Below are 27604 nucleotides of genomic sequence, written 5' to 3' on the forward strand. Positions count from 1 at the left end.
ACGTATGCGCATGCGTATTTCTTTATTTTATTTGCGACACATTGCCCTGCTATACGGCATAAAGTGTACTACGCTGAGCTAAGGTCGATGAGAAAGCGAGTCTATCTTCACTGTCATACAACTTGAGAAATACATATGCAAGTATAATTTTACTGCTTAATCCCAACATTTTTAGAGTTTGAAAAAGATATTATGATGAATTTCTAATTTTCAACATATCCTGGCCAAAACCATTGTCTTACACTCGTGTGTGCTTTCACTGCCCCTTCACTTCCACAGAGGGGAACTTCGTTTCTAACATGGCCAACCCTTTAAGGGGTGAGGTTATCAAGCTCTACAAAAATGTGAGTTTCCACTCGGACAGTGTGATTTGATCCCGGTGTTCTGCCAATTTCTGCAACCTGCCGAGGAATGCTACTTTGTGGTTCTGCGCATGCGCACAGTCGATTTTCAAAGTTTGATTGGCACGTCCATCATTTCTTGCACCATGTAAAATTGATAATATGGGATATTTAGTATTTGATCCTTCAAAATACACTACCCATGACATGAATTGCATTACACATTGTGAACATTATACGATAAAGAGGAAAAAAAAACAATTCTATCACTTTATTTGATATTCATTCAGTTATTGGCCTTTTATTTAACCAGGCAGGTCTTTTTTTTTATATTTAACATTTGCAAAAAGTACAATGATTACATATCTTCATATATCTTCACATTATGCAATGTCAAGTTTAACTATAACATATAAAGAGTATAAATCAAATAAAATACAAAACAAAAAGCACAACACATTATAACCAGCCAGGGGGGATGTCCAGGCAGGTCATTAAGAACACGTTCTTATTTACAATGACGGCCTGGCAAGCGACGAGGACCACTTGGGGGGGTAAGTGGGTTTAGGGCAGGGGTCACCAATCCTGGTCCTGGAGGGCCGGTGTCCCTGCAGGTTTTACATGTTTCCCTGCTTCATTGCACCATGATACAAGTGACTGTGTCGTTAACAGAATTGTGCAGCCCTGGATGACAAGCTGATGACGATGATTAATTAGAATCAGGTGTGTTAAAGCAGGGAAACATCTAAAACATGCAGGACACCGGCCCTCAAGGACCAGGATTGGTGACCCCTGGTTTAGGGAGTAAAACACAGTAAAATTGTAGCTCTACAGAGGTAGAAAACCATTAGGGAGCATTTTTTGGCAAAGCAGCAGAAATTGGCAGAACACCGGGGCTGGGTGTTTGGTGTGACCCTCTCCTCGTGTCCTGCAGCTGCTGTACCTGGGACGGGAGTACCCGCAGGGAGCCGCGTACTTCCGAGGCCGCCTCAAGTCCGCCTTCATGAAGAACAGAGACGTGACGGACCCGGAGAAAGTCAAGCAGCTGCTGGCCAGAGGAGACTTCGTCATCAAGGAGCTGGAGGCGCTCTACTTCTTACGAAAATATAGGGCCATGAAGAAGAGGTATTATGAGCCCGAAAAGTAAAAACACACACAGACACAAGGAAAACAGTGGAGCGAAGTGTTATCATCAACGTGGAAATAATATTTGATTCATCAAATGAGACTTTCATGTGGATCTATTCACCCTGTTACCCACTACAGAAAACCTAACTTTTTTCAAATACGGTTTGCTTCCTGCCATCATTTCCTCCCCCAAAAAAGAGCCATAAGACCTGCTTTGAATCTTTGGTTCAAAGATTTTTATTCTAGTGCCAATAAACCTTTTGTCAGGTAATTTATTTAGTCTATTTTGTTATGCTCAGATGGTGATTGTTAGGATATGTACAGCTGCCTGGTCAGTATTATACTGGAAGGTGATGTTGAAACTGACTGAATGATGTCCAGTAAAACATGTATTTCAGTGTATATATTTGTAAATACATGGTCAAATAACTTGAAAGGCAACTGTACATGACTGTTTCAATGTACTACTGAAAAAAATAAATACGGTATGTACATGTTTTAATAATGAACAGTTTTTTTGTTTTTCTAAATTGTGACATCCCGTAATGTACAAACATTCCTGGTCTGTCCAAAAGTCTGACACCCCCCTCCCTTCACAGGAATACCCCCCTTGGCTTATCAAATTCTTCTGTAAACAAAAAATGTTGTTGAAGGGAGTCACTACATACAAATCTTGTACAGCCCATTAACTTCTTTGAACTACAGAAACTAAATAACCAACGTCCTCGCCACATAACGTGACAAGAAAACATATTTACCATGTGGACTTGACTGGTTTTCTGCCTTAATTCACCATAAAATGGGAAAATAAAAGTTGAAAGGAATACTCAGGACGGTGTATGGCTCCCAGGCCGCCACAAAAGATTGCGCACTATCCCAAGGTATTAAGAAATTGGTCTAAACAACTCAGCCACGTTCTTACGTTCATTCAAAGCAGCTGGATCCCTCCACAGGGTGGGCCTGCTTTTCAGATCAAAAGCTTTAGCAGTGACACGTTTTCTGCAGGAAAGCTTTCTGAGCTAAAATCACATCCAGCATCATAATGTGAAGGGATCTTAGCAACTTGGGTCAGCAGCTGTTCAAGGTACTTGTTTCAGCTTGTAGTCTGAACTGAAACCACGAGTTGTCAGACTGTAGTTAAACTACCAACCACAGTGAGCCTCAATATGTAAAACAAGATGTGAATTAAATTTTTTAATTTCAAAAGTCTGATTTTTCTCTTGACAGAGTAAAACGCAAGATTGCTCAGAGGCTGAAGCAGAGCGGCTGACCCGGCGATCTCCGTGGTAGGTGACTGGATGTCCTCACTAACATGTGCCTTTTTTCCTTCTGTGGTTTATTTAAATAAGCTGCAAATTGAATATTCATATTAAGTGACATTAAAGATGTGTATCATCATCACATAAAGGGCGCTGTGATTAAATTCCAGGCAAGTGGACTGTTGAAGTTACTGTACTTTAAATTGGATGCAGATACATGTGTGGGCTGTGGCTGTCGACCCCCTGGGCTCGGTGTACCATGATTGAGGGTTGTTGTTGTTATGCCCTTATGTGATAACGGTGGTTTCCAGGAATGTGGCGGGGAAGAACATGACGCGTCCCCCACTAAAACGGTTTGTTAGCTCTGCGGCCTGGGTTGACACGGAAGAGCCTTCTGACATGATGAAGGGGTAAGACGTGCCAAGGCCACGGAGACCTCACTGCGTCACACAGGTCCTTTTCACAGCAAACTCTTATGCATAAAGATGGAAGCTGTCAGGTGTGACATCATCACTCTATCTGCTAAATGCTGAGGCCTATTTTGAGGTTTGTTCACGTACAGATTTGTTTTGGTAAAACAGAGGATGCAACTTTTGTTCTTCCTACTAAAAAGCATACAGCAATGTTTCTGTACTTTAGTCCAGAGAGTGTTAGATGATTGGCAGTAATCAGTGTTGATGTTGGGTTGAAGTTTGTCACCAAACAAACTCAAACTCAGAAAAAGGAGTGACGATGACACCAAACACTTGGCAGCTATCTTTAATGCATCTGGCCCATCCTCTGCATGGGAACGTGTCTATCAGAAGCCTTGCTTTTCTCAAATCAGAGGTTGTGTGTTAGTTTTGTTTTTTGATAAAAAAAGAAGGTACTGTGATTTTTGATTTATTTCTGAAGTATTTCTGTTAAGTTATTAAGACCTGAAGTATTTTCAACACATGATGGCAGGTACTTACAATCCATTATCAGATATTTAAAAGTTAAATGCCAAATGTTTGTACAACAAAAGTAGCAAACAAACATGTAAAGCTTTTATTCAAATAGAAATATATTGGTGCTACCCAAATCCCTGAAAAACTGTAAACTTGCTTTGTGGCTTTATGCTCTGATATTGAACTGTGTAGCCTGCTTTGCTGGGAATGCTGTGTCATTTTGCAGATATGAACTTTTAGCCGTGATTTCCTATTTAAGAAGGAAAAACTTGGTGTAATTTGCTCACTTCTTCATGAGTGTGTGCCTCGGCCTGCTTGTCATAGGTGGACCTGCATGATGACACGTGTGCATGTGGTCACGAATCCCCTGTGGCTATGTTGGTGCATTTGTGTATGAACAAGCAAATGAGCGATGTGTTTGTGAACTCCTCATCGTGCATGCCCTCAGGATGGCCAGCAGCAACACAGACTGCCAGTCAGAGGAGGAGCAGAAGAAGTCAGTGCCAGAAAGGAGGTCCAGTCTCTCTGATCTGGGCAGAAAATTCACCTCCCTCATTCATCCCCTCAAGACGTTAGTCCAACCAAAAGCCCACCCACTTGCCTACTGCAGCAGCACTGCCTGCCGGCACAACTAAGATACTTCCTGCATAGTGAAAGAGTTTACCGCTCATCTCCACCGAGGTTCCAGGAATTTGTACCTGAATGTTTCCTGTTGTCTATTACAGTAATGTTTACACGTCAGTGGCATGTGTCAGTATGCTTCTCAGTCTCTGATGATGATGAGCAGCATCAAACCTTTGGAACCTCTTAAGTGATGAAACTCTTTCACTATATGGTATCTCTGCTGGACCAGCTTCTCTATCAGCAGCTTTCAGTAATTTTAACAGAATGTTCTTACTATTCGGGAATTAACAATGTTCTGCAGTGGTTTACTGGCTTAAGATCAATGTGCGTCAATGTAGCAAGTGATTTATTTATTTTTAACTGTGATTTGTGTCTGGTGCATGGAGCTCAGTTGTGACTTGCTTGTGCAAAGCATCAATGAGCCAGTTACTCTTTACTGAGCTTAATTCTCTATCATTTACTAACAACTTCAGCCAACTTAACATTTTTTTCTGCTTTTCTTGTTGTACCTTTTGAACTGTTTCCTACTGAGATCATGACTTGTTCTGAACTGTACTCTCTTCTTTCCTCCCTCCACGTCTGTCAGGAATCAGGATGAGCTTTTTGTAATGCTGTAAGTGTGAATGAAGGAGGAAAAGTACAAAGTGTGAAATGCTTGTGGATTAAATGCAAATCTACATTTATCTCTGGAAAAGTATGTGTTCTTATCCTTCTCCATGCCAGCTGACATTAACGGCTGCTGGCAACTTCTCGGTTGTGATTGTTGGAAATGTGTTGCTCCTTCAACACAGTCTGACACAAATGCTTGAAATTATTCTCCTTATTCAGAATTATTCAGCTAAGCTACATCTTATTTACTGCTCGCCATCTATTGCACAAGTTACCACAAATGACTTCTTTCCTCTCTTGTGATGATTTCCTCTCATCACAACTCATTTTTGGTAACTTGGCTCACTTGCTTTATATGGCAACATGTTTTTCTGTCGCATTTTCTGTTTTTCCTGAAGTAACTGTTCACTTTCCTTCGCGCAGTCCAAGCCCTTCATCCACCCCAACGTCGACAGAACCAGGCGTGGCCCCGTCTCTGTCCCAGAGCCTGAGCAGTTCCCGGGCGGCGGCTGCAGCCGTAGCCAGAGGAAGCAGGGGTCTCTGGCTATGGCTGGCCATCGTGGTGGTGCTGGCAGGTACTCTCATTTTCATGGTCCTTGCAACAACGCTTCCATGTAGGACCTAATCTCTGATTCAAATCTAAATCACAATTGAAATAATTCAATTAGTAAATCACAAAGACTACAATTATACAAATTAATGCCCCATCTTTGATTGAGATTTAAAACATAGCTGCTCACTAATCTTACATTTTTGGACCGACCATGTCGTCATTAGTTTTGGTACCAAAGTTTAGCAATATTTCAGTGTGAAAAAAAATTACACTGTTTCCATTAAGTCATGTTATGCAACGATGTTGTTCTTTATCCCATTAAAAAGTCCTTCCAAGAGTGGTGGTGGATAACCAAAACATCTTTATTTTTGGCATGTTAGTATCCATTTCTGCAACAACTCAAGTCATCCTTTTTACTTGGAAAAAAACATAGACTACTGCAACAAACTGTAATTTTGCAAAATAAATAAAAGGCCTTATGCAAAAACTTTGCTTAATTTCAAGGGTAATGGAAAGGAGCCACCTGTCTTCCTTATGTTAAAGTTAAGTCTGACAATCAAGTGTAACATCATATTAATGTACTACAGTAAACATACTTGCCAAACACAGAAGTATAGCATTTAATTGGAACCAGCCAGTATGCAACCTAAAGGTTATGATGAAAGCTCGGTCCTGAAGAAAAGTAAGCCTGTTGTGTTGATGCACGACTAAAAAGGACTCAAATCATGGCACAGTGCAGAGTCAACGCTCTGAACCATTACCGACATTTACAGCAAAGCCACAGATCACTGCACAACAAATGTAAAAAGTTATGGGAAACCACTGACATACTGTACCTGCTAAATCAATTAAACGGGCTGTAGTTTCTGAGTCGTTTGACGTACCATCAAGTAGGATAACTGAGCTCATTAATATTCAACAGTCATTCTAATACAGAGTGAATATAACATCAGTTTTTGTCAGAGAAATTGCAATTCTGTGTAAACCATGCCAGGGGGTACCTCGCTGAATAATATCAAAGAGTTGAACAGAGAGTTGAACAGGTTATATAGTCTGGGGTTAATCATGATCCGTTGCAGGATTAAATTGAGTTGAATCTCCTGTTAAAGCATTTTTCAACTTGGTTACATGCTATTTGTGTTGTGAACAGGCCTCCTGGCACTGCTGGCCAGCCTGGTGATGCAGCCAGCGGTGGATGCCGCCCCCGTGGGGACAGGGGACTCGTGGATGGCCATCCAGCAGCTGTTGTGGCCCTACACAGGGCTTCGACACAACGGACAACCCCCCGTCTAGCCCGAGTCCAGTGGGAATAGTGCTACTGTATATAACCCTTGTACAAGAGTGTGACTGGGGAAAAAGGACTAAACACAACTCTGGAGGAAAGGATGTTGGGATGTTTACCGGTGCCTGAAGATTCCTAAATCACTGCATTGAAGGCACAGGCCAGTCCTCAAGGGGATAGTTAACCCTGTGGAGGATTTAATGCATCACTTCCTGTTTGCTGAAGTAGATAGTCTGTGTGTGCATGCATGTGTCTGTGTTTACAAGGCAAAGCCGTTGGACAGGCGGTGATGGACGGTGTCTTTAGCAGTGAGCCACCTGATGTCATTGACACATTAGAGGGGTTGTCAGTGCTGCTGCTGATGGTTTGCCCACCACAGTCTGTCACATCAGGTTTGATCAGTGATCAGAGTGGGCACAACACTGACCAATCATGTTCCAACGGTGTAAGAGTGATGGCACAGATGAGACTTAACGGGGCCTCCAACTGTGCCACATATCTTTTTAAATGCATTTCATCTTGTTGAGGAGGCAGTGACCTGCCAGCCTTTTAATGACATTTTATGTTTCATTTCCTCTTTGGTTGCAGAGGACATTTTATAATGTGTCTAAACACTGGCAATAAAACTTTGATTGTTTATTAAATCTATATTTATGAGTTTAGATTTGAGTGGAAAAGTGTGTATCTGTTCATTCTTAAGCTTTATGGAACCATTTTAAAGTCTGGCTACACCGTAAGTGGTAAGTATCCAACTTTTGACTGGTGCTATACTATCTACTTGTTACAGTTTTAACACCAAAGTTTGTTTTGTTTGTTTGTTTTGTCTTTTTCTCCAAGCTCTGTGATTGTCAGTTTTCAATTTCATACACTTTTGTATGTTCCAAAGATGAAGCGTGGATCTTTGCACAAATAAAGTAGCCTATTCTATAGTAGATTATTTACTTTTATTTAATTTTTTGTCTTTCATGCATCCAAACACAAACAGTACATTTGAGTACTTTATTTCAGTTCATCAGACTAATATCACATTATATGGAATAAACCAGGGGTCTGGTGGCACACAGCAACCTGTGTACAGTGTCAACAAACAGGTGATGGCTCTTTCTGGTCCGGGCTACTGCATCAGGACTCATGTCGTCCTGCAGGATGTGAATTAAGGTGGAGTGAAATTCACTGCCGGGGTAGTGGTCTGGGGAGAAACCTTCACACTTCTCAGTAAGCTCCAGTTTTTTACTTCTCTGAGGGGCGAGCAGGTACAGAGTCCACGAGTCTTCAGGTATAGGCGTGGCATCATAGTGTTCACACACCTGACAGGAATCAAGCAAATGGATGCAGAGGTAAACATTTGCTTTAAATGTTTTTAAATCTCATTCTCTCCACTCAACTACAGACAACCATATTAAGTAGTATAGCTAAAGAAACTTACAAAGGATGTTGCTTTGCACTTCTGTAGTTCATGAGAAACTGACTTTTACACATTTGAAGGGAAATTTAAGTAAAAGCCAGATTTTACCTGCATAACCAGATCCCTGGTTCCACTTTTGGCATTCCACTTGCTCCATGAGAAGGCACAGGCAGAGGCAAAGAGGGCCATCTGTTCATAGGCAGCATGTTCTGTAAGTGGGTCCTGAAGAAGAGACATCAGAGACAGATCTTATACCCACTGTGAAGATGAGTCATCAGGGCTGAATTTTTGTTTCAATTCTGCATGTAGATAGTTCAGTATTGTGAATATTTGAGGTACCGTGGCGTAAGAAAAATTGTTGGACTCAAAGCGACTTCAGAATGTATAAAATACACACCACCCAAGTTCCAAAAACAATCTTAGTCAAATTGGGGATGTTATGACTGCTGTATAGTCATGTTTAGCTGTAATGTCCAAACTTAGGATGCACACCTGCTCAACAACATGATAGCATTGCTGAATATAATATATCCAGATACAGAAACAATCTGGCTGCATCCCGGTCTCACTTGTTTTCTATTACTAAATTCATCCCGTAAAAGATGCAGACCTTGTCACAGATGCTGACATATCTGTCCGAGTGCTCATTCACAAAGATGTTGATCCCTGCGTTGATCATTGCTCTCTGCAAGGCAGGACCACTCATCCACTTGCCCAGGAGATGTGATGGTCCTCTCTCCTGCTCTGACTGCAGCATGCACTGGTTATCCTGTGAACCAAGCACAATTATAAGCAGTAAAAGTCAGGTTACTACTTCTGGTTTTGTTTACATTTTTTTTTTCCAATTTCTTGCCTTAATTGTGATGCTGAGATTGATGAGAGCCCCATTGATGGTGAACAGGGCAGAGTCCTGGCCCAGCGGTCGAAGCTCCCAGCTTTGAAATGGAAGGTTGGCATATGTTTCCTGCAGCAGCACGAAAGGTTGAAATGACTCCATCTTGAAGGAGATTTTGGCTTCAGCCTCCTCAAACGACACATCTGTGATACCATCTGTCTTCCACTGCGTTCCTAAGAGCAAAGCTAGCATCAGTGCCAGTTCCTTTATGGTGCATTTCAAAGCCAGACCAGACATTTTTAACAAAATGTACTTGCTTATACCCAGTTCTGTAGAGTGTGAGTTAGTTTGTACCTTCAGCATCCCAGCGAGCCACTTGAGGGGTTTCCAAGAAGATGACACAGTCTGGCAGTTTCACAGACACCCCAACAGGGGGGCAGGTGAGAGGCTCATTGTTGTCTAAGTTGGACGTTTCTGCAGGGTAGGGGAACACCTCCAGCCCTGTGTCAAGTATCTACAAATAAAAAGCACTGGTGGATGAGAACAGTTGAGCAGCATTTTAGTAATGAATTTAATAGGGGCAGAAAAGCTCATTTCTAGTCACCTGTCTAAATTCCCAGCCGTTTACACATTGAGCTTGAGGGGGAAGGTGAAACATGCCGCAGTAGAAAACCCCTCCCAGAGGTGTGTATTGCATCAGATCTATCACTTTATTACATGCTGACTTTGTCAGCTGGGAACCAATCAGGTCATTCTCAGCTGAAGAGGGGAACAAAACAGAGAAGATCTGTTTCATTGACGTGTCTTTGGACAAGTTAGAATGTGATTTATTATTTAAAACAATAACTAATGTAAACAAGTTCTAAGGTCAGAAAATACAATATACAGTAGTTATTGCTCCTGTATACAGTGGCAAGAAAAAGTGTGCAATTAAGTAGTTTTCTCTATTAATTTGCATAAACATGATCTGGCTTTCATTTAAGCAATGATTGGTAAACAGAATGCTTGAGCTGATGACACACAATTATAATTTACTGTCTCTTTATTGAACACACCCACTAAACATTCACAGTGCTGCAGGAAAAGATAAGTGAACCCTCAGAGTTAAAGCTGGTTGAACCTCTTGTGGCACCAATGACTTCAAGCGAACACTTTTTGGTAGCTCGAGATCAGACCTACAAAATGTTCAGGAGGAATTTTTTACCTGTCCTCTTAACGGAAATGCTTAGGCTCAGATATATTTGTAGGAAGTGTGGTGTGAACATATTTGTTGAGGTGGTGTTAAGGTATGAGCTCTGACTGGGATACTCCAAAAAATGTCAGATGACGATCATCTTTTAATGGCAAAAAAAATGGTTTGAAGGGGGCTACGTATTTTTCTCCTTCCACTACAGTGTATGCATCAAAAGCCCTCCAAGTTAGTTCGAGACACAATTAGACTTTTTTTTAGATAACTGAGACTGTTTTTTTTTTGTTTTTTTTTAACATGCTTTACCAAGAAATGCCAAGTTGAGCATCTTACCAGAAACTACCTCGATCTGTGTCAGTATTTGGCTCCTTCTACCTTCTGAAGGTTGTGAACTGCTCTTCCTTGATCGTGAACTGCTCCTCCTTGATCGTGAACTGCTCCTCCTTGATCGTAGACTGGTAGCGCTCTGCAACGATGTACATTATGTAAAAAGAATGAAAACATGATACCTGATACGGGAACCCAACAGTAGGAAGTCACTCTTTCACCTTACCTTCTGTCCCTCTGACCCTTTGATGGACTGCACCTCATCGTCTACTCTCCGCTGCTGCGCATCATCTTCTCCAACCACGCTCTCATTTTCTTTTGTCTCCTCGTGCACGGTTGTGTCCTCACTTTCCAGATATTCTTTGCTTCCCACAAGAGACCTGATACAACACAAATAAGAATACAGAACAAAGAGTATATCATGAGTATTAATAGTATATGTATGTACTATAATATATACTTGAAACAATCAGACCTGCGGCTGGGCGTGTGGATTGCCGGGTGAGTAATCCTCGCCAGCATAGATAGATGATCATAGCGTGTATGGCACATCCGCACAGCAATACTGCTCACAGCCAGCTGCTTGGGAAGCTCAAAACCCAAACCTACTCCCTCAAAATTAAAACCCTTAAACCTGGATGGACAAAAAAGAGGGATACAACACCAGTGAGCATAAATGATGTACACTTTGTGCATGTCAGTGTGAGATTATCTCCAAGAGTGATATATATATATATATATATATATATATATATATATATATATATATATATATATATATATAAATTTAAACAAACCTTGGACTCATTTTGAGGTTGGCCCAGAGACACAGTGTTATGTTGTCATCTTTGACCACAGTCTGCATGTTCCCAGTCTCATCGTCGACATTCTTAGAGGCATTCTTTGTGACCAGAGACAAGGATGAAGCAAAAAGGCAGAGATATATGGGGTTAAAGGGTTCACGCGACGGGGACCTGAATTTCCAAGTGAGGGTGTTATTTTGTACCTGAAGACTCTCGTCAGTAGATTGGTCAAGTTTCGCCTGGATTAGCTCTTGTAAATTCACAAGATCTTTCTGGTACCTTTCGGCCTTTTGTGAATCTGTGACCTCTTCCAGCAGACCTTCCAGCCCCTCAACCAGCTGAAAAAGAATAGTTCACCTCATAGATTGTAATTTCAATATAACAAATGCCCTGGTCCACAAGCAAAAACAAGTATTATTCATTAATAGTTTATTTTTTTTGTTCCTAATTGGTTTGCATGACAGTTAATGAATGACAAAATGCTTAAAGATGACATACAGACCTGAAGAGCAGTGTTGCATTGCTTGAGCACCTGTGTTATGTTAACGTCTGGGTCGTCTCTCCACAGACTGATAAATGTATTGATCTCCCGCTGCACTCTTGGGTCTGGCACACCGTCGCAACGCATGTATCTGTCCCACTGAACACAAAAATGTGCTATGTTGAGGTCATGAACTATAAAAAGTCTCTGACAGGTTGTTTGAAGGTAAATTAAATTTGATTTTATACCGTATTTAGTCTGACAGTCGGGGAAACACTGACACACAAAGACACAGACACACACACCTCAGCTGTCTCCTCGGCATCTCTTTTCCATTTGGTTACTGCAGCATGGTTTTCCTCCAGGAGATGGCGCAGTTCGTTCAGCTCATCCTCTCTGCGCTCTTGGTCCTGTCGGCAAATCAATCCATAATAGTAGTAGCCCAGACACAAACAGTGCTGTCTTTTCTGTTTCAGAATCAGTCTTTTTTCAGGTTTATATGTATTTGGCAGGGATCTTACCTTCAGCTCTAGCCTTTCTATCTCTTCCTGCTTTCTTTCTCTTTCCAGTCTCTCTTGTTCTTCCCTTTCTGCCTGGAGCCGGGCTTCTTCTGTAAAACACAGCACAGGCAAAGGAAGGTCAGAGCAGATTATAAAACTCATTCATTTTCACTAGTTTTCAAAGGATGGTTATCATCTTGGATTGAACCAAGCTTCTCCAGCTACCTAGTTGTTCCCCAGGTTAAATTTAACAGACAGAAATGTCACCATTACCTTCCTCTCGCCGCCTCTTCTCCTCCTTCAGCTGCTGCTTCTTCTGAGCTTTGGTCAGCTTTGGCTTGGTGGTCGACATCAACAACAATCAACCCATCAAAACATTTCAAATGAGTGGTGAACAGAATTAACTCATGATTAATCTCTAGATAAAAATGGGTAAAATGTCTGAGGAAATTTTGACTAGGAAAAGAAAATTGAATACTATTTGGCTTCTTGCAAATATTCCTCAACTTAGTTACCAAAATGACATAAGAAGGAGTGTACTGACTGGCTTTGACATACCTTTCCTTTCTTGTTTGGCTATCATTCAGAGGAGAAAATGGAGAAAAAGTTACAAAGCAACATCAAATAGGAGATACGGAACACAATAAGAGCACTTAAACGCTAATTTAAAACAAGAGCACCTGGCTGCAGACCTCCACTGTGAGGTCGCTTCCGGTGCAGGCTCCACTGTCAGGACGCCTCCACTGTCAGGACGCTACCACCGCAGGCTAGCTCTCAAGCCACCGTCACTATCAGGACAGGAAATGCACGGGATACGTTTCAAAATAAAATCACGAGTGCACCTCCGGTTGAATCGCTTTCCTCACAAAAGCATGAATTAGTAAAAATATGACGTAAAATCGATCAATTGCTATAGTAAATATAAAATAAAGCTTTTGATTTGGACAATTAAAGCATTAGCCTTTGTCTTTTTCAAAATACTTCTCATTAATGATTGCCATATATGTAGACTAATATACACTGCACTGCTTAACTTTACAACTTAGTCATGCACACTCTGTTCTTATCCAAATAGCCCTCTGTTGTTCCAGATGAGGCCCATGGTCGTCCTGCCTGTAGTCCAATCAACTTTGGCGACTTGATTGAAATTGAGTTTTAAGGCTACTTCATCAATTTACTGATTTTCAAGATGATAAATTAAACAAAACTGAAATGGCAGATCATTTCTGATGTATTACAACAGATTGGACCGATAAACAATAATTCTATCAGGTGGAACACAAAGCTGGAAGTCTTGTGACTATCACCACCGCAGCATCTGTGTTGTTTTTTGTTGTTTTTTTTTTTCCTGCCTGGAAGTAGTAATAGGTTTTAATTATGCATTAATGCAGGCAAATCAAATATAGTTACTGAAAAATAATCAGTCTCACAGTTGTACCTGTACCATGTATGTTTACTTTGCTGTTTTTTTTTTTGTAGATTGTTTGTCCTGGTTGTAATAGTATCAACTATGAAGTAAACAAAGTTAAAAAGTGTAGGCACAATAAGCTCCGGCTTCAGCCTACACCTTTTGGTCGGTTTATTCCTTACTTCTTTTTTTTATTTCTTTCCTACAAAAGGAAATTAAATGCAATGTATTTATCAATGAAAACTGATCGACCAAATAAACTACTACTACTACTACTACCTTTGTCGTTCAGCTGAAATATCTGTACAAATGTAGCTTTTGTATGTTTTGATAGTTTAGTGCGGTTGCACATATATTTTGCATTACATTTAGCAGCATCCCTCCGCATTATTAATACTTCATTTTACTTATGTTGTTATGTATGATGTTTAATTTGATGCCAATTTTCTGTCTTATTTTAGTTATTGTAACATTTAGAGTTTGGATTTACGTTGCAAACCTGAAGCTGCATTTCGAGAAAGGTGCTATTAAGTCAAATCTGAGGTCAGTGGTTTTATTGATGGTATGATTGCCTTCATTCTTATCCATAAGTACGGAAGTTAGCACTACCTAAAAATAATAACAATAAAAAAAAAGACTAATAATGATGATGATCTTTAGGTCAAAGGGAAAACTGTGTAGTATTGAGATGCATCTCATTGCAAGGAAAAGTCTTGCAATCACACTGTTGCCTCAACAAAGCAAGCAGCAACATATACCTTGTTTATATTTTTGTATAATCACGCCATACAGTCTTTTGGTACATAGCAAAAGGTTTAATTCGGTTTATTAGTGGATAAAATCGAATACACCAAAGATATTATCCCTTCAAAACAAAATACCAGAGTTGCAGGGGGGAAACATTGCATTTTGTTATTAAAAATCAATTTGAAACTACATAAACATATCACACAGGGTTTGATAATGTTCCACCAACGTCATGTTTAAAGGATACACATTTTTCAGTATTTTTCGTTTACTTATCACAATTGGGATTAAAACATTACACTTTGCTTAATATGTTGCTCTTATTACCTCGTTACTATCAACATTGCGCCGTCGCTACGCGATGAGAGACAAACCTCAGATTACACATTCAGTTATCTGCTTTTTTTCACTTGCTTTGTGATATATCCTGTTATGACGACGCGTGACACGAGAAGTAGCTGGGTGAAACATGTCCCATTCCTGCAGATACAAGTCATGAGAAAAGCTCCTTGTACTGGACTGGAACCACCTTGGTTTCCCAAATTGGGGACAATTAGATTTCTGTAAACTATGTTCCTCCTGTCTAACATCTCACAGGAGACTTGCTGTTGCGGTGTTGGGTCAGGTGACAGCTGATAGGCGCTGTCATTTGCATGCAGCTCATTCCCAGGCGGACTTTAGACCTGCAGACACACTTTGTGTAGTTGCGCACAAAGTGTCATATCCTCATCAATGTTCCTGTGGTTAATAACATCACGACTTTGTTGTGAGTGACTCTGGGGAGAATGAACGGTGTACTTCAATGCAAGGTCACAATATTACTGAAAACCCAAATTATGAACTGTTTTACAGCTAGAAAGGTCTAAGAATGGATTAAGATTCATTTTATAATGTAACAAAAATAAAAGCCCACAGGGAAGTTCTGCATTCACAATAAGGGTGTTTCGTCTCATCTGTGGTGACATTCACAGTAAGCCAAACTGTGTCTTTTGTCCACAATTTCGTCACAAAATTTCCACATGTCCTTTGTGGAGTAAAATGTGAATTTGAAGGGCTCCAGGATTGAGTCCTTCTCATCGTCGTCCAGTTGTTCTGTCCAAACCCTCCCATACTGCAGAGCAGCCTCAGCCTGGTTCTCCTCCCCCATGCACAGAATATCAGGCAGGTCCACTCTGGCAGAGAACAATTGTTTATTGGCCTCAACCCACTCTGCTGCATCTCTGCAATCATGCAGAATACGATCTTCAACCGAGTCCTATGGAAAAAACAGAAAGATGTGTGTACCATAGCTGCTGCACCAACAGTATCTGACCAATAGATACTGTGAAAAAGCTTACCCCTTCCACTGGTGTGTCCTTGTCGGCAGGTCTGACTGAGACCTCAGCCTGCTGCTCTTCATCCTGAAAAGATATAGATAAGCAAAATGATCAGTTGTAATATTAAAAACACAAGCTCCAAAAAAAAAAAGAAAAGATCCCAGCAGTGCCCTCCTAGACATATTAGAGATCATGCAATCATCCAATCATGCATGATCTAGACACTTTATTTTTAAACTGCAGACAGAAGGTTTGACCTCAACTTGTGAATGGCATATTCTTTAAAGTGACCCCACAATTGCAGTACAATTGGAAAAAAGATTGGTAAAAAAAAAAATAGGGAAATAGGAATGCTGGTTTCTGACCTGAAACAAAAGACAAACTCAGATGGAACTCAAACAAAATTTAAATCTGACCTCAGTTATGTCATCCACCTTCCTTTTCCTCAGCCTAAACACTGGTGGCACCTCACCTCGCAGGAGGGCTTTTGATGCATCTGTCCAGTGGGCGAACAGCTTTCCATGGCTCAAAAATGATTAAACAATAGAAATAAATAAAACATTTCTTGTAACAATTTCTAGTCAATATCAAAATCTTTGCAGTCTCACCTTCCAAGGTAAAAATTTTCCATAAGGATGATACACCACCACTGTCGCAAAAGTGGCATGTCCGTCTGAAAAGTGAAGATAAAAAAACAAAAGCCTCACACCATGTGATAATAAATGTTTTGTTGTTGTAATTTTGAGCTTACTTTGATTGCATGAATCAACTCACAACAGAAAAGTCATAGGGAGCATCCAGTGTGGTGTAAAAGGCATTCTAGGAATAAAACATAGTAATTTTAATTTAATGCTGATATCTGTAACGCACACAGAATTGCACAAATAATGAATATATAATAAATAATGTCTACTACCATCAACATGAAGATGCCACAGTCAATCCCATATGGTTGTCGTGGAAAACCCTAGATATCAGAAAGAAGTCAATTATGTAATTATTGTTTAACAGTAATAAAGTATTCAACTATTAATATATACATACTTTATACTCTTACCTGAATTTGTAATCCAGTTTTCTCTGTCCAGTTGCCAGGATTTAGTGACTGGGAAAGGTTTCTACAAGACAGTTGCATTAAAAAGATAAATAATAATAAATAATATAATTATCAATATGGGCTCTTTTCACATGCATCACTGGTTCCGATTCAGGACAGACCATCCATGCAGTCACACTCCACACATTATTTCAAAAGGCTTTTTATGGTGCCAGTTTCTTGACTCAATTGTATGAAATATGTTAATGTTGGTAGGTCATCATGATAAATCTGTAAAACTAATATAAGATTTATAAGTATGATTTGATACACAAAACTACAATTGTACTTATGTTGCACCATAAAAAGGCTTTCACACAGATCTGAACATGACCTGGTTAAAAAACTAAATATGGAACTCTTTAGAACAGCTTTGGAACATGAACTTCCAAAAGAACACAAGAAAAGTTTTTGTTAGTGACCTCAGCAGTTCCCTCATCTCCTTATCACCAAATCCTAATGGTGCTTCAGCACATTTGGAGTCAAGAAAGACTATTTCTCTCTGTACTGGTTTCAAAACCTGTAATTGTAGTTAGTGACATTTGAACTCAACATTGTGTGAAAGGGCAGCACAACACAATACAACAACAGTACTGTAATAGAAAATGAAGTTCTTTTTGTTAACATTTGATATACATTTTCTGTGACATGCAAACCACCTGTTATAGTAAGCATCACTACTTACAGAGAGAAGGAAATGCCCAGGTTTCCACACAGGAATGACAATGGCATCTCTGATTTTAGCATCATTCTAATACAAAGGAAAAGTTCAAAAGCAAACAGGTAAAATACACAAGAAATATAATCTGAATAAAATTCAGTAGGATAAGTTGCACTTTCTGAGATGGACTGGTGACCTGTCCAGGGTGTAACCCCTGCCTCTCGCCTGAAAATAGCTGGGATAGAATCCAGCAGACCCCCGTTACCCTGCAAAGGATAAAGCGGGTCTAGATAATGGATGGATGGAAGTTGCACTTACAGGTAAGCTTGCAAGTGGATCACACATTGTTGGTTTTCGCCAGGTTGGTACAACATAGAGGTCAGCAACAAAAATGGTTTTCCCCTGTGTAATACATTTCAAATGTGAGCAAATACCCATATAATATAAAAAGGAAAAGTATATTATGAAAACAATATTTATATTTTATACCTGTGATTGAGCAATTTTCTCAATAACTTCAAAGCACGCATTTCCTATCTGCAAACCAAACAAAAACCAAAAACTTGGCAATGACATACAAACATGATTAGCTCACAATTAAAATGGGTTCAAATGTTAACTCACGGTTGATTCCATTTCCTTGTTCAATCCAAGCCCCCAGAAGTCAGCTCGGGTCAGGCAACTTTTTCCTGTTTTAACAATGAGCTCGCCCGCTAGGTTGTCAGTGTCCAATACGTATTTAAGCTGATTGTTGAAGAAAAAATTAAATAAATCATAGCAAGCATAATATTTAAATTTATAAACATAGGAACATGGGTGGTAGGGCGTCAAGATGAGAAGCACGTATCTGTCTAATATATCACACAGCTGTTTCTTTCAAGAATACATACCAGCTGCTCTTGGGCAGGATGAAGCTTGAAGGTCCATGATGATCGGCATGGTCTCACATTCTCACTTTTTGTGATAATTTCACAATGTGGTCCACAGGCATTATTGTCTATTAAAAAAAAGGAATTAAAACATAAAATCTTGCCGATACTATTATGTGTTGATTTAAAAAAAAAAAATATATATATATATATACATATATATATACACATACATACACACACATATACACACACTACCTACCTGTGCTTGGGTCAGTGGGGAGCACATGGAGCTGCTGAGGTGTTCCAGCTACTGCAGGATGATGCTGTGTAGGCATATCAGATGCTGGGGGTCCTGAGGTTTAAGAAATTATTATCAGGCAACATAAGCATTATATTTCCAATTATCACAAAGAAACAAAACATATGTTTTTAAAATACTTTTTACCAAATACTGCTTGTCCAAATTTGTCCAGTGTGATGTCTTGCAAACGATGTGACTCACGTCCTCTCTGTAGTTGCTTTTCTAAAAGCTGTGCATTTGTTTTGTTGTTTCTGTGATGTATTAGGTTTCTCATCAAAAAAACGTGTGTTGAGGATGCCATGTTGTTGAGGAAGTAGTTGTTTTTGCGCATACATGAAAAAAGTTGCTCGGCCACCTGGCTATTCAATGAACCCTGAAGTTCTGGAACCAGGTTGATTCTCCTCAACACTTCCTGTGGGTCTTTGGTATTGGCCTCATGAAATTTGTCATACAAGACATAGTGGTCTGGGGAGCCAGTGCATGGATGCCCATCTTTATCAGGATTCTGCAACATTTCAGTCAGCCATGGTAGTGAGATCTTGAGTTTGTTCTGCTGAGCTGCTGTGATGTTCTGTGGTGTCGATGCAGCCAATCTCCCTTCATGTGGTTTGAAAGGTATCACAGTTGGCCAACGTAGGTTGACATGAGTTGCCAGACCCCGAGCAAAGTCATAAACTGTGACATTTGGCAGATGTTTCCAGGATAGAAGAAGGTCAGCAAAATCTCGTGGAGACTCTGCACGCAGGTTAAACTTCAAACTGTACACCACACCATGTGGGCAGAGAATCACTGACCACCCACCTTCAATGGAAAATTGAAAAAAAAATAATAATAATGAATGAGCAAGTAGCTAATCGTAGGTAGTTATCGTGCAGTTAAATGTGACCCTTACCAGAGGCTCCCCAGATTTTCTGGAATATCTTGTCGTATGAGTGTCGTGTCTTCATCTCTTGCCTAAGTCTAAGAATCAGATCCATCCGCGACCCCTTTGCATCCAAATTACAGGCCTTGCACAGTTTACGCACAGTTGAAACCTTTTGAAATACAGACAAGAAATAAAGTAAGATGTTACTGCACAATGCAAATCAAACAAACATGCATACACAACAACTCTACCTTCTGCTTCATGAGCTCATCCACCAGCCGGTCTTCTGACACCATGCTGACTTCAGCTTCAGTGGAGGACTTTGCAGAGGATGCTTTTTCAAATTCTGTGTTTAATGCCATCTCCGATTTACGTGTGTTCCTTCCTATCCATGGGCCCCAGTACTCATAACTAGGTCTTACACTGAAGCTGTTCTTTGCACGACCTGTGAAAAGTACACATAACATTCTTAATATGCTACAGTGCATTGCATCATTAAGTCAGGGTAATTACTAATTTAAGGAAACATTAATATGTACATACTTTGGACAAAGCCACGAGAAATCTTCTCCAGCTGTACAGAGTCCCAGAACTCTTCAACGTTGACTTCACCAGTGAAGTTCTCTGGGGCATCTGTAATGTCACTCACTGAAAAACAGTAATTCATTTAACTAGTTTTGAAAATACTATGATATAACTCCCTCCCAACACACAAGACACTGTGACTTACCAGGGAAGTTGAACACTCCTTTTTTGTGTAAGTCCATAACAACTACTGGAGGATAGTAGCCACAGCAAACACAAGAAAAGGAGTAGTCATGGCTTGTCAATGCCTCAAAGTGGCAGTACGCATGCAGAACTGCATCTCTGCCAGGAATTGTCACCTTTCTTAGGCCTTCGATTGCATTTACTACCTTGGATACTGAGACGTTGTTCTACAGAAGAGGCAAAAACAAAACAAGAAGAAACATGTTACATAAGATTCATAAAGACAAATATACTCACACACATATTTAAGTATTTGTCATAAAAAATATACTGTACATACCTGTAGGTTAAGTCTCAGGTATACACAAAGTTCCAGGGTCAATATTGTATGGTCATCAAAGTTATGGAGACCGTCTTGCCATTCCTGGTACCTATAAGTCATGTCACACACTGGACATCGCCGGAAATAGGTCGATACACCTGGTGTAAATAAATCATGAATATATCATTAACACTGTGTTACTCTGCAAACTACCATAATAGCAGACAAAACACAAATTACTTACTTTCAATTACACCATTCAGGGTGATTATCCTGGCCTTTCTAGAGATCCTTGATGACTCTTCAAGATTTACAGGTCCTGGACAGAGTGCACAAACTGTCTCTGCTGGCTGCAACTCTGTGACATAGTCTGTGAGTGCTTTTGGTTTTATAACGTCATCTGGCAGGTTAGCTGGAAGTTTTTTATGTCCATATATATACTCTACAAGTCGTTTGAAGACTTCTGCTGATGGTGGATAGACAGTATCTGGGTGCTTTTTTGGTGTACTGGTGCTGGTTTCCTCTGTTCTGAACACATCCGGGTTGGTTTGAAATAAATGCCATTTGCTTATATTTTTGTGGACACATGACATCCTTGGTTTGGCACAAGGGCAATGCCATGTGTTTGCTGATGAATTGTATGTTACAAATATCCTCCCAAGGCGACTGTAAGAGTGTAAAGTTGGCTCATGGACTGAAAAACAAAAGTGCTTTGAGCTTTCCTCAAATGACACCTCAACACAGAGAGGGACATGTGCTGCCTGTGCATTTTCTTGCCTTTTAATACAGGTTGACTTTTTTGGGTCACCAAAAAATTTTAAGTGCACCATTTCTGATAAAATATCTTCTCTAAGGCATTCTTCAGTGGCTATGTCTGTACAGTATTGCAAAGAGCGGATGTGTTCACAGTGTGTAAAAATTAATCCACTTCGTGATGCCATTTTGGAATACTGCCTGCATTCTTCCAACTCACACTGAACCTTGTGTACTCGACCCCAGGTTTTGTTCTGTACATGTATGGGGATTGAAAAGCCATGCCCTCCTTTTTGGACTGCAGAGATCCCATTTTTGGCATCCACACAGACACTCCTTAAATAATCACTTTCTGTTACATCCTTCGGTTTCTTGGGGTGCTTCCTCTGGATGTGTTTGGCCAAGTTTCTCTTCAAACAAGTAACTGAACAGAGGGGACATTGGACCTGTTTCAATTTGGATTTTGGACCTTCAGTCTCTTGGATAGTATGTACAACAGAAGAGGAAACCAAAGGAGAAGACAATGTCATATGTGTGTCTGCTGAGGAGTGGATGGTAGATGTTTGAATTGATTGGGCAGAGGGAATAGTACATGTGAGTGTATCCTGTTGCACAAGAAGGTCTGGAGATGGGGATATTATGGTTGGTGGAAGCAGAGGAATGGATGCAGCAGACGAACTTGGTTGTAGGGAGGGCAAGGATGAATCCTGACTCTGTTTGGACTGGGCAGCTGCTGAGGTGGAAGATGGTTGTATGGGACAAGACTTTAAGTGTGCTTGCATGTCTGTCCTTCTAACAACAGTTTTGTCACAAAAAGGACAATGATAATGTCCCCCATTCCTGCAGTTCAAATTGCAGCGGCAGATCTTCTTATCTAAGAGTAAGTAGAAAATGTTTATATAAGACAATGACAAAACAGTTACATGACCGCACGCACACGTCCACATGTACGTGTGTGTGTGTGTGTGTGTGTGTGTGTGTGTACACACACATGTGTATCTTTAATCTAAAATACAATGGCATTACCTTGAAATGCAATAGCATTTTTAATATGTACTTCCAAATGTCGCTGAAGTCTGGCTGGTTGGTTCGGCTTGAACATGCCTTTGGGGCAAAGGGGGCAGTGGAACTGTCTGCAACATGTTGTGCAGCGTTCCACTGCAGGCTTTCCATCACACGTGATGATTGAATGATGCATCTAAAAAGGATATAAAATGCATCATGTGTTTGAATGATAGTACATGAACTTCAATTCAAATTAAACAGCCTGCAAACTTAGATTGTCTTTGCTTACAGGTAAAATGGCCACTTGCACCAGGTAGTGTAAATGAGGGCCTACCTCTGTAGAAGAATTAATAATGACCAAGAAAATGCTGCACTGCTGGTTAATGTTCAGCATTCAAAAACGTACTTAAGTGACAGTTGCTATAACAAGACAGTTCAGTAATTTAGTATGTTATGTTAGAAGCAAAATATACTCAAGTATCAAAAACAAAAGTACTGATGGTACAGCAGCATGCTATTTCTCAGTCATTTCGGTTACTAGTCGTTGTGTTTATATACTGTAGTATAGAGGGCTGCATTGGGATTGGGTCCCGCGGGACCCAACGCAAATCTCGCGGGATCGGGCGGTTTGAATTTTGCTGCGGGCGGGGGGACTGGCTTTACTGCAGGTGTTTCAGTCATATGGGCATGGTTTGGGGCGTGGTTTGACTGTACGCAGCAGTGCACGCTTCAGCAAACGCTTGACACGCGCGCCCATGACTTCTCTTTCGTGAAAAAAACATCCAATAACTTTATCACAGTTTCATCAAAGCAAGGATTGTCAAATGTTAACATTTTTGCTTTTACTTATTTTATGGCATTATCAGGTCGTAAGCCTCGGTATATCATCGTCTGCCTCCTGAGTCCTGTCTGTTCACTCGAAGGTATAATGCCATGTTATTTTTGTGCAAATTATCCTATGACTTTTTCCAATTTGACTTAACGTTAATTTTCACACATTGCCTGCTTTTAGAATTATTCAGTCCAAGTCTCTCCTCCTCGTACCCCAGTTTGTTCACTCAAAGAATAATGCTACGTTGTTTGTTTGTCTGTGTGCCCACTTATTATTTTTCAATGTTTCAAATAAACTGTTGATATTGCATATCATGCTGTAATGTTAATTCTTTATGCATTACTTCTATGTTGCTTTTCATAATATGATAGGTGGAGGGGACCCACATTTGAGAAAGAGAACACAGCTGATCATCATTGTCTAATTTTAGTCTGCATGTACTATTATTATTATTATGCATGTGTTTGCCCAATTAATACATGCAGTAACCTACAGTTGTCATTGCTGTACATTATTATTAAGTCTTACTCTAATACATTTTACACTGTGACGTTTTATAATATTGGGCGAAATATACACTATAATGTAACCAGACTACAATTACAGTACATGCATTGATGCATTTGATTAGTTTTTTGTTTTTTTTTGGTTTGTTACACCAATATGCCCATTTAAAGTTTAAATACCAGCTATAGAGATTAAATTAACGTAAATTATGAATTACAATGACTATAAAACGATTAGTTTTAATTAGCATTCTCTTCCTCCACAGCAATGTAATGGCCAAGCGATTAATTTGTTAAATTACAGTAATTCGGTTCATTCATTAACATTGTTTATTTCATGTTATTTATTAGTGTTATTTGAGCCACTCACAACCTACTCTCGTTACTGTAACCACAATCACATAATTGATGGGTGCGCAAAAGGCGAGTTTTGCGGGAGCGGATGAAAACACTGCGGGAGTGGAACACACACGTTGCGGGTGCGGGCGGTAATGGTCAGAAATGCAGCGGGAGCGGGCGGCCGGGAGCGGGAAGGCGGGAGCGGGCAGCCGGAGCGGGCAACCGGGAGCGGGTAGCCGGGAGCGGGAAGGCGGGAGCGGGCAACCGGGAGCGGGTATCTGGGAGCGGGAAGGCGGGAGCGGGCAGCCGGGAGCGGGTAGCTGGGAGCGGGTAGCTGGGAGCGGGAAGGCGGGAGCGGGCAGCTGGGAGTGGGAAGGCGGGAGCGGGAAGGCGGGAGCGGGAAGGCGGGAGCGGGCAACCGGGAGCGGGCAACCGGGAGCGGGAAGGCGGGAGCGGGCGGCCGGGAGCGGGAAGGCGGGAGCGGGCAGCCGGAGCGGGCAACCGGGAGCGGGTAGCCGGGAGCGGGTAGCCGGGAGCCGGAAGGCGGGAGCGGGCAGCCGGGAGCGGGCAACCGGGAGCGGGTATCTGGGAGCGGGAAGGCGGGAGCGGGCAGCCGGGAGCGGGTAGCTGGGAGCGGGTAGCTGGGAGCGGGAAGGCGGGAGCGGGCAGCTGGGAGTGGGAAGGCGGGAGCGGGAAGGCGGGAGCGGGAAGGCGGGAGCGGGAAGGCGGGAGCGGGCAACCGGGAGCGGGCAACCGGGAGCGGGAAGGCGGGAGCGGGCAACCGGGAGCGGGAAGGCGGGAGCGGGCAACCGGGAGCGGGCAACCGGGAGCGGGAGCGGGCAACCGGGAGCGGGAAGGCGGGAGCGGGTAGCTGGGAGCGGGCAGCCGGGAGCGGGAAGGCGGGAGCGGGCAACCGGGAGCGGGCAACCGGGAGCGGGAAGGCGGGAGCGGGTAGCCGGGAGGGGGTAGCCGGGAGGGGGTAGCCGGGAGCGGGCGGTAATGGTCAGAAATGCAGCGGGAGCGGGATGAAAAAAACAGTCCCGCGCAGGGCTCTAGTGTAGTATACAACAGAGGTGGAAAAATAAAAATGTGCCAAGTAGTCCTGACACATTTAAAAAAAGTTAACAATCCCTGAGAACTTAAGGTGTTGATGCTAACCGCCATTGGAGAAAGTTAACTTTGGCGTTATCTAACGACAACACAAACCGACATGTAACATGCAGTAATTTGCATCATTAATGACTTCTATAACGTTACTATTTTACGGCACCTATATTGATCAAGAACACAAGAAACCATGCATTTACTTTCTTTGTATAAGCAAAATCAGCAACTCACCGCTACTCTGGACATGACTCGCTGTCGTCCCTCGATCTAAATGGCGGATGAAATCGGCATTTAAACGTCTTCACTCCCCCCTGCCCCGCCCCCTGCCCCGCCCCCTGCCCCGCCCCCCGTCCACCGTCCTGACAGTGGAGGCGTCCTGACAGTGGAGCCTGCACCGGAAGCGACCTCACAGTGGAGGTCTGCAGCCAGGTGCCTCTCATTTAAAAGGTAACCATGGTAACTGTAGGACTATCTAATTAGTTATCTAATGTGTTTTTTTCTTTCCTTTTAACGGTTATATATAAAGTCAATATTGCACTTAATCATTTAAGCTTTTTAAATTAACCAGTTTTGCGACATTTGTTATAAAAAATAAAGAAATAAACGTACCATAATAATATATAATAATGTAATAGTGTTCAGGTTACTTGGTTGTTTTTCTTGTCTATGGGTTTGTTGTGAGTGCTGGGGTGGGGATGGGGATGTGGGAGGGATATAAAAAGATGGGAAAAATGGAAGGATGGAAGTATTTCCTGTTATATTGCTGTACTACTGTTGTATCTTGTGAAACTACTTCCAATAAAAAAAATCATCAAAAAAATGGGTAAAATGTCTGAGGAAATGTTGACTAGGAAAATTCTTCTTGCAAATAATTTTCCCCAGAGGGGACAATAAAGGTTTCAATCAATCAATCTGTAGCGACGAGGCCACAAATCAACAATAGCTCATTTACTTGAACTTAAACTTAAACTTAAACAAGGACTTAAACCTTAAACTAAATAGCTGCTGCTGCCTGGCGTCCTCTATGGACTTAAGAAATATTAGTGGATACCCAGTTAAAGGGACTAAAGTGAATGGGGAGGGCAAGGGTTAAACAATAATCACTAATTTAATCTCACACAAAATATATACAAATTCCAAATAGATAATTTCTTATTATTAGCAGAAACAGAAACAACACACAAATGGATTTATCTAATCTAAACCTTATGGAAATATACAATGCCGAATTAACCCTATTTAATCCTATTCTAATGTCGACATGTTGCCCGGGGGTGGAGCTCTGTGAGATGGAGGTGACAGGGATGCAGAGTCCTGAACACAGACGGGATGGGTGAGCAGGGGGAGGGGCGTCCGAGCCCCGCTGCTGTTCAGACGAAGGGGAAGGTGGAGATGTCCGCGGTCCTGCGGGATGAGAAGGGGGCGTGGCGGGCTGATGGAGGCAGTCGGCAGGCAGGTGGTCCGGTCCTCAGGACAGGAGGACCCTCTCAGGTTGTCCGACTTCGGAGCCTCAGCCGGGAGCGGGAGGGATGCCTTTGCCTTTAGCTTTAGCACGAGCTAACGCATCAAACTGGCTGACTAGCCCAACTTAACTAGTCAGCAAACTTCTGCCAAACTACTGTACACGAGACAGTAGTCTACAGGAAGTTTCTCCTCTTTGTGGATAAGCAACGTTACTTATCCACATAAAGTCACAACTTAATGACCAACAGTTCTCCGCTAAACACGACGTCGACTTCTCTCAGCTGTTCTCACTCTCAGCTGTTCTCGATCTCAGCTGTTCTTTCAACTGCCGATGCGCGCTCCCGCGGGCTCCCGTTGGTATCCAAACGGACCGTTGAAGCTCTCCGCGCGTGCACGCACACACACACACACAGTACATGCTGTCGCGTTCTCTATCACACAACACAGTACCGCAGCATAACATGAAAATGCAACATAAAACGTATGTATTGCATTAAACTAACCTTTCCATGCAGAAAACATAAACCAAATATAACAAATAAACTAATAATATAAAAATAAGGTTGTACAGGGGCTGACTCTGGCTGGGCTTCAATACACAATCAATCAATCATTCCTTAACTTACAAAGTAGTTACCGAAATGACATAAGAAGGAGAGCACTGACTGCCTTTGACATACCTTTTCTTTCTTGTCTGGCTATCATTCATAGGAGAAAATGGAGAAAAAGCAACATCAGATAGGAGATACGGAACACAATAAGAGCTCTTAAACGCTCATTTAAAAGGTAACCATGGTAGCTGTAGGACTTATTAGTTATCTAATGTGTTTTTCTTCTTTACTTTTAACGGTTATATATAACGTCAGTATTAAAGTAAACCGTTTAAGTTTTTAAAAATAACCAGTTTTGTGACATTTGTTATAAAAAAATAAAGAAATAAACGTACCATAGTGTTCAGGCTGTGTGGACTCAACCGTGGATGGAATCTCAACCCAACGCGAATGCGTAACCATAGAAACGTATGCGCATGCGTACTT

The 27604-nt window shown here is 41.5% G+C and overlaps 3 protein-coding genes across 17 annotated transcripts; 1 reads left to right on the forward strand and 2 right to left on the reverse strand.

Annotated features, from left to right (window-relative positions):
• The first annotated feature begins 35 nt into the window (after window positions 1-35).
• Window positions 36-7654, forward strand: LOC133424490 (LYR motif-containing protein 5A). 11 transcript variants are annotated; one of them, XM_061715139.1, is made up of 7 exons: window positions 1397-1466; window positions 2697-2755; window positions 3040-3138; window positions 4106-4228; window positions 4868-4894; window positions 5314-5465; window positions 6594-7654. In XM_061715139.1, exons 3-7 carry the CDS (start codon window positions 3059-3061, stop codon window positions 6734-6736), a joined length of 525 nt encoding a protein of 174 aa, XP_061571123.1. In that variant the 5' UTR covers window positions 1397-1466; window positions 2697-2755; window positions 3040-3058; the 3' UTR covers window positions 6737-7654. The 11 variants fall into 11 exon arrangements, 10 of the variants coding, with proteins under 10 accessions (XP_061571130.1, XP_061571129.1, XP_061571128.1 ...); XR_009770891.1 differs by lacking the exons at window positions 4868-4894; window positions 5314-5465; window positions 6594-7654 and adding exons at window positions 36-137; window positions 280-344 and having other exon boundaries at window positions 1276-1466; window positions 4106-4811; XM_061715146.1 differs by lacking the exons at window positions 3040-3138; window positions 4106-4228; window positions 6594-7654 and adding exons at window positions 36-137; window positions 280-344 and having other exon boundaries at window positions 1276-1466; window positions 5314-5368.
• On the reverse strand, window positions 7105-27565 carry LOC133424485 (dynein axonemal intermediate chain 7-like). The gene is made up of 18 exons (XM_061715132.1): window positions 27514-27565; window positions 27248-27265; window positions 12824-12841; window positions 12539-12602; window positions 12287-12375; window positions 12071-12175; window positions 11787-11924; window positions 11488-11622; window positions 11279-11382; window positions 10957-11115; window positions 10708-10861; window positions 10488-10620; window positions 9570-9724; window positions 9320-9479; window positions 8984-9198; window positions 8741-8899; window positions 8239-8352; window positions 7105-8032 (listed from the first exon to the last, which is right to left on the reverse strand). The coding sequence occupies exons 1-18, from the start codon at window positions 27514-27516 to the stop codon at window positions 7754-7756; spliced, it is 2202 nt and encodes a 733-aa protein (XP_061571116.1). The 5' UTR covers window positions 27517-27565; the 3' UTR covers window positions 7105-7753.
• On the reverse strand, window positions 15638-25397 carry LOC133424483 (HMG domain-containing protein 3). Of its 5 annotated transcripts, none has more exons than XM_061715129.1 (22): window positions 25335-25397; window positions 22341-22512; window positions 20806-20880; window positions 20580-20719; window positions 20262-20466; window positions 20075-20179; window positions 19783-19976; window positions 19559-19700; window positions 18811-19467; window positions 18625-18717; window positions 18384-18490; window positions 18118-18237; window positions 17983-18030; window positions 17812-17895; window positions 17518-17583; window positions 16794-16854; window positions 16653-16703; window positions 16511-16555; window positions 16345-16409; window positions 16209-16261; window positions 15758-15820; window positions 15638-15675 (listed from the first exon to the last, which is right to left on the reverse strand). In XM_061715129.1, exons 1-17 carry the CDS (start codon window positions 25347-25349, stop codon window positions 16675-16677), a joined length of 2313 nt encoding a protein of 770 aa, XP_061571113.1. In that variant the 5' UTR covers window positions 25350-25397; the 3' UTR covers window positions 15638-15675; window positions 15758-15820; window positions 16209-16261; window positions 16345-16409; window positions 16511-16555; window positions 16653-16674. The 5 variants fall into 5 exon arrangements, with proteins under 5 accessions (XP_061571113.1, XP_061571110.1, XP_061571112.1 ...); XM_061715126.1 differs by having other exon boundaries at window positions 20806-22188; XM_061715128.1 differs by lacking the exon at window positions 17518-17583 and having other exon boundaries at window positions 20806-22188.
• Window positions 27566-27604: the final 39 nt, after the last annotated feature.

The sequence above is a fragment of the Cololabis saira genome, chromosome 23, assembly GCF_033807715.1.
Source record: "Cololabis saira isolate AMF1-May2022 chromosome 23, fColSai1.1, whole genome shotgun sequence".
In the NCBI taxonomy this organism is placed as follows: domain Eukaryota; kingdom Metazoa; phylum Chordata; class Actinopteri; order Beloniformes; family Belonidae; genus Cololabis; species Cololabis saira.

Excerpts from the sequence above, each read along its gene's own strand:
- LOC133424483 (XM_061715126.1), bottom strand. Across the intron at positions 18,238-18,383 it reads ATCCTGCCCAAGAGCAGCTG|CTTAAATACGTATTGGACAC; the intron begins GTATGTATTCTT and ends TTCAACAATCAG. Across the intron at positions 16,855-17,517 it reads CTGGGCATTTCCTTCTCTCT|AAACCTTTCCCAGTCACTAA; the intron begins GTAAGTAGTGAT and ends ACTGTCTTGTAG.
- LOC133424490 (XM_061715138.1), top strand. The coding sequence starts at position 4,008 with ATGTGGTCACGAATCCCCTGTGGCTATGTTGGTGCATTTGTGTATGAA. Across the intron at positions 4,229-4,867 it reads CTCATTCATCCCCTCAAGAC|GAATCAGGATGAGCTTTTTG; the intron begins GTTAGTCCAACC and ends CACGTCTGTCAG. Across the intron at positions 4,895-5,313 it reads GATGAGCTTTTTGTAATGCT|TCCAAGCCCTTCATCCACCC; the intron begins GTAAGTGTGAAT and ends TCCTTCGCGCAG.
- LOC133424485 (XM_061715132.1), bottom strand. Across the intron at positions 11,623-11,786 it reads AATGCAACACTGCTCTTCAG|CTGGTTGAGGGGCTGGAAGG; the intron begins GTCTGTATGTCA and ends ATTCTTTTTCAG. Across the intron at positions 9,725-10,487 it reads ACAGATCGAGGTAGTTTCTG|CTGAGAATGACCTGATTGGT; the intron begins GTAAGATGCTCA and ends TCCCCTCTTCAG.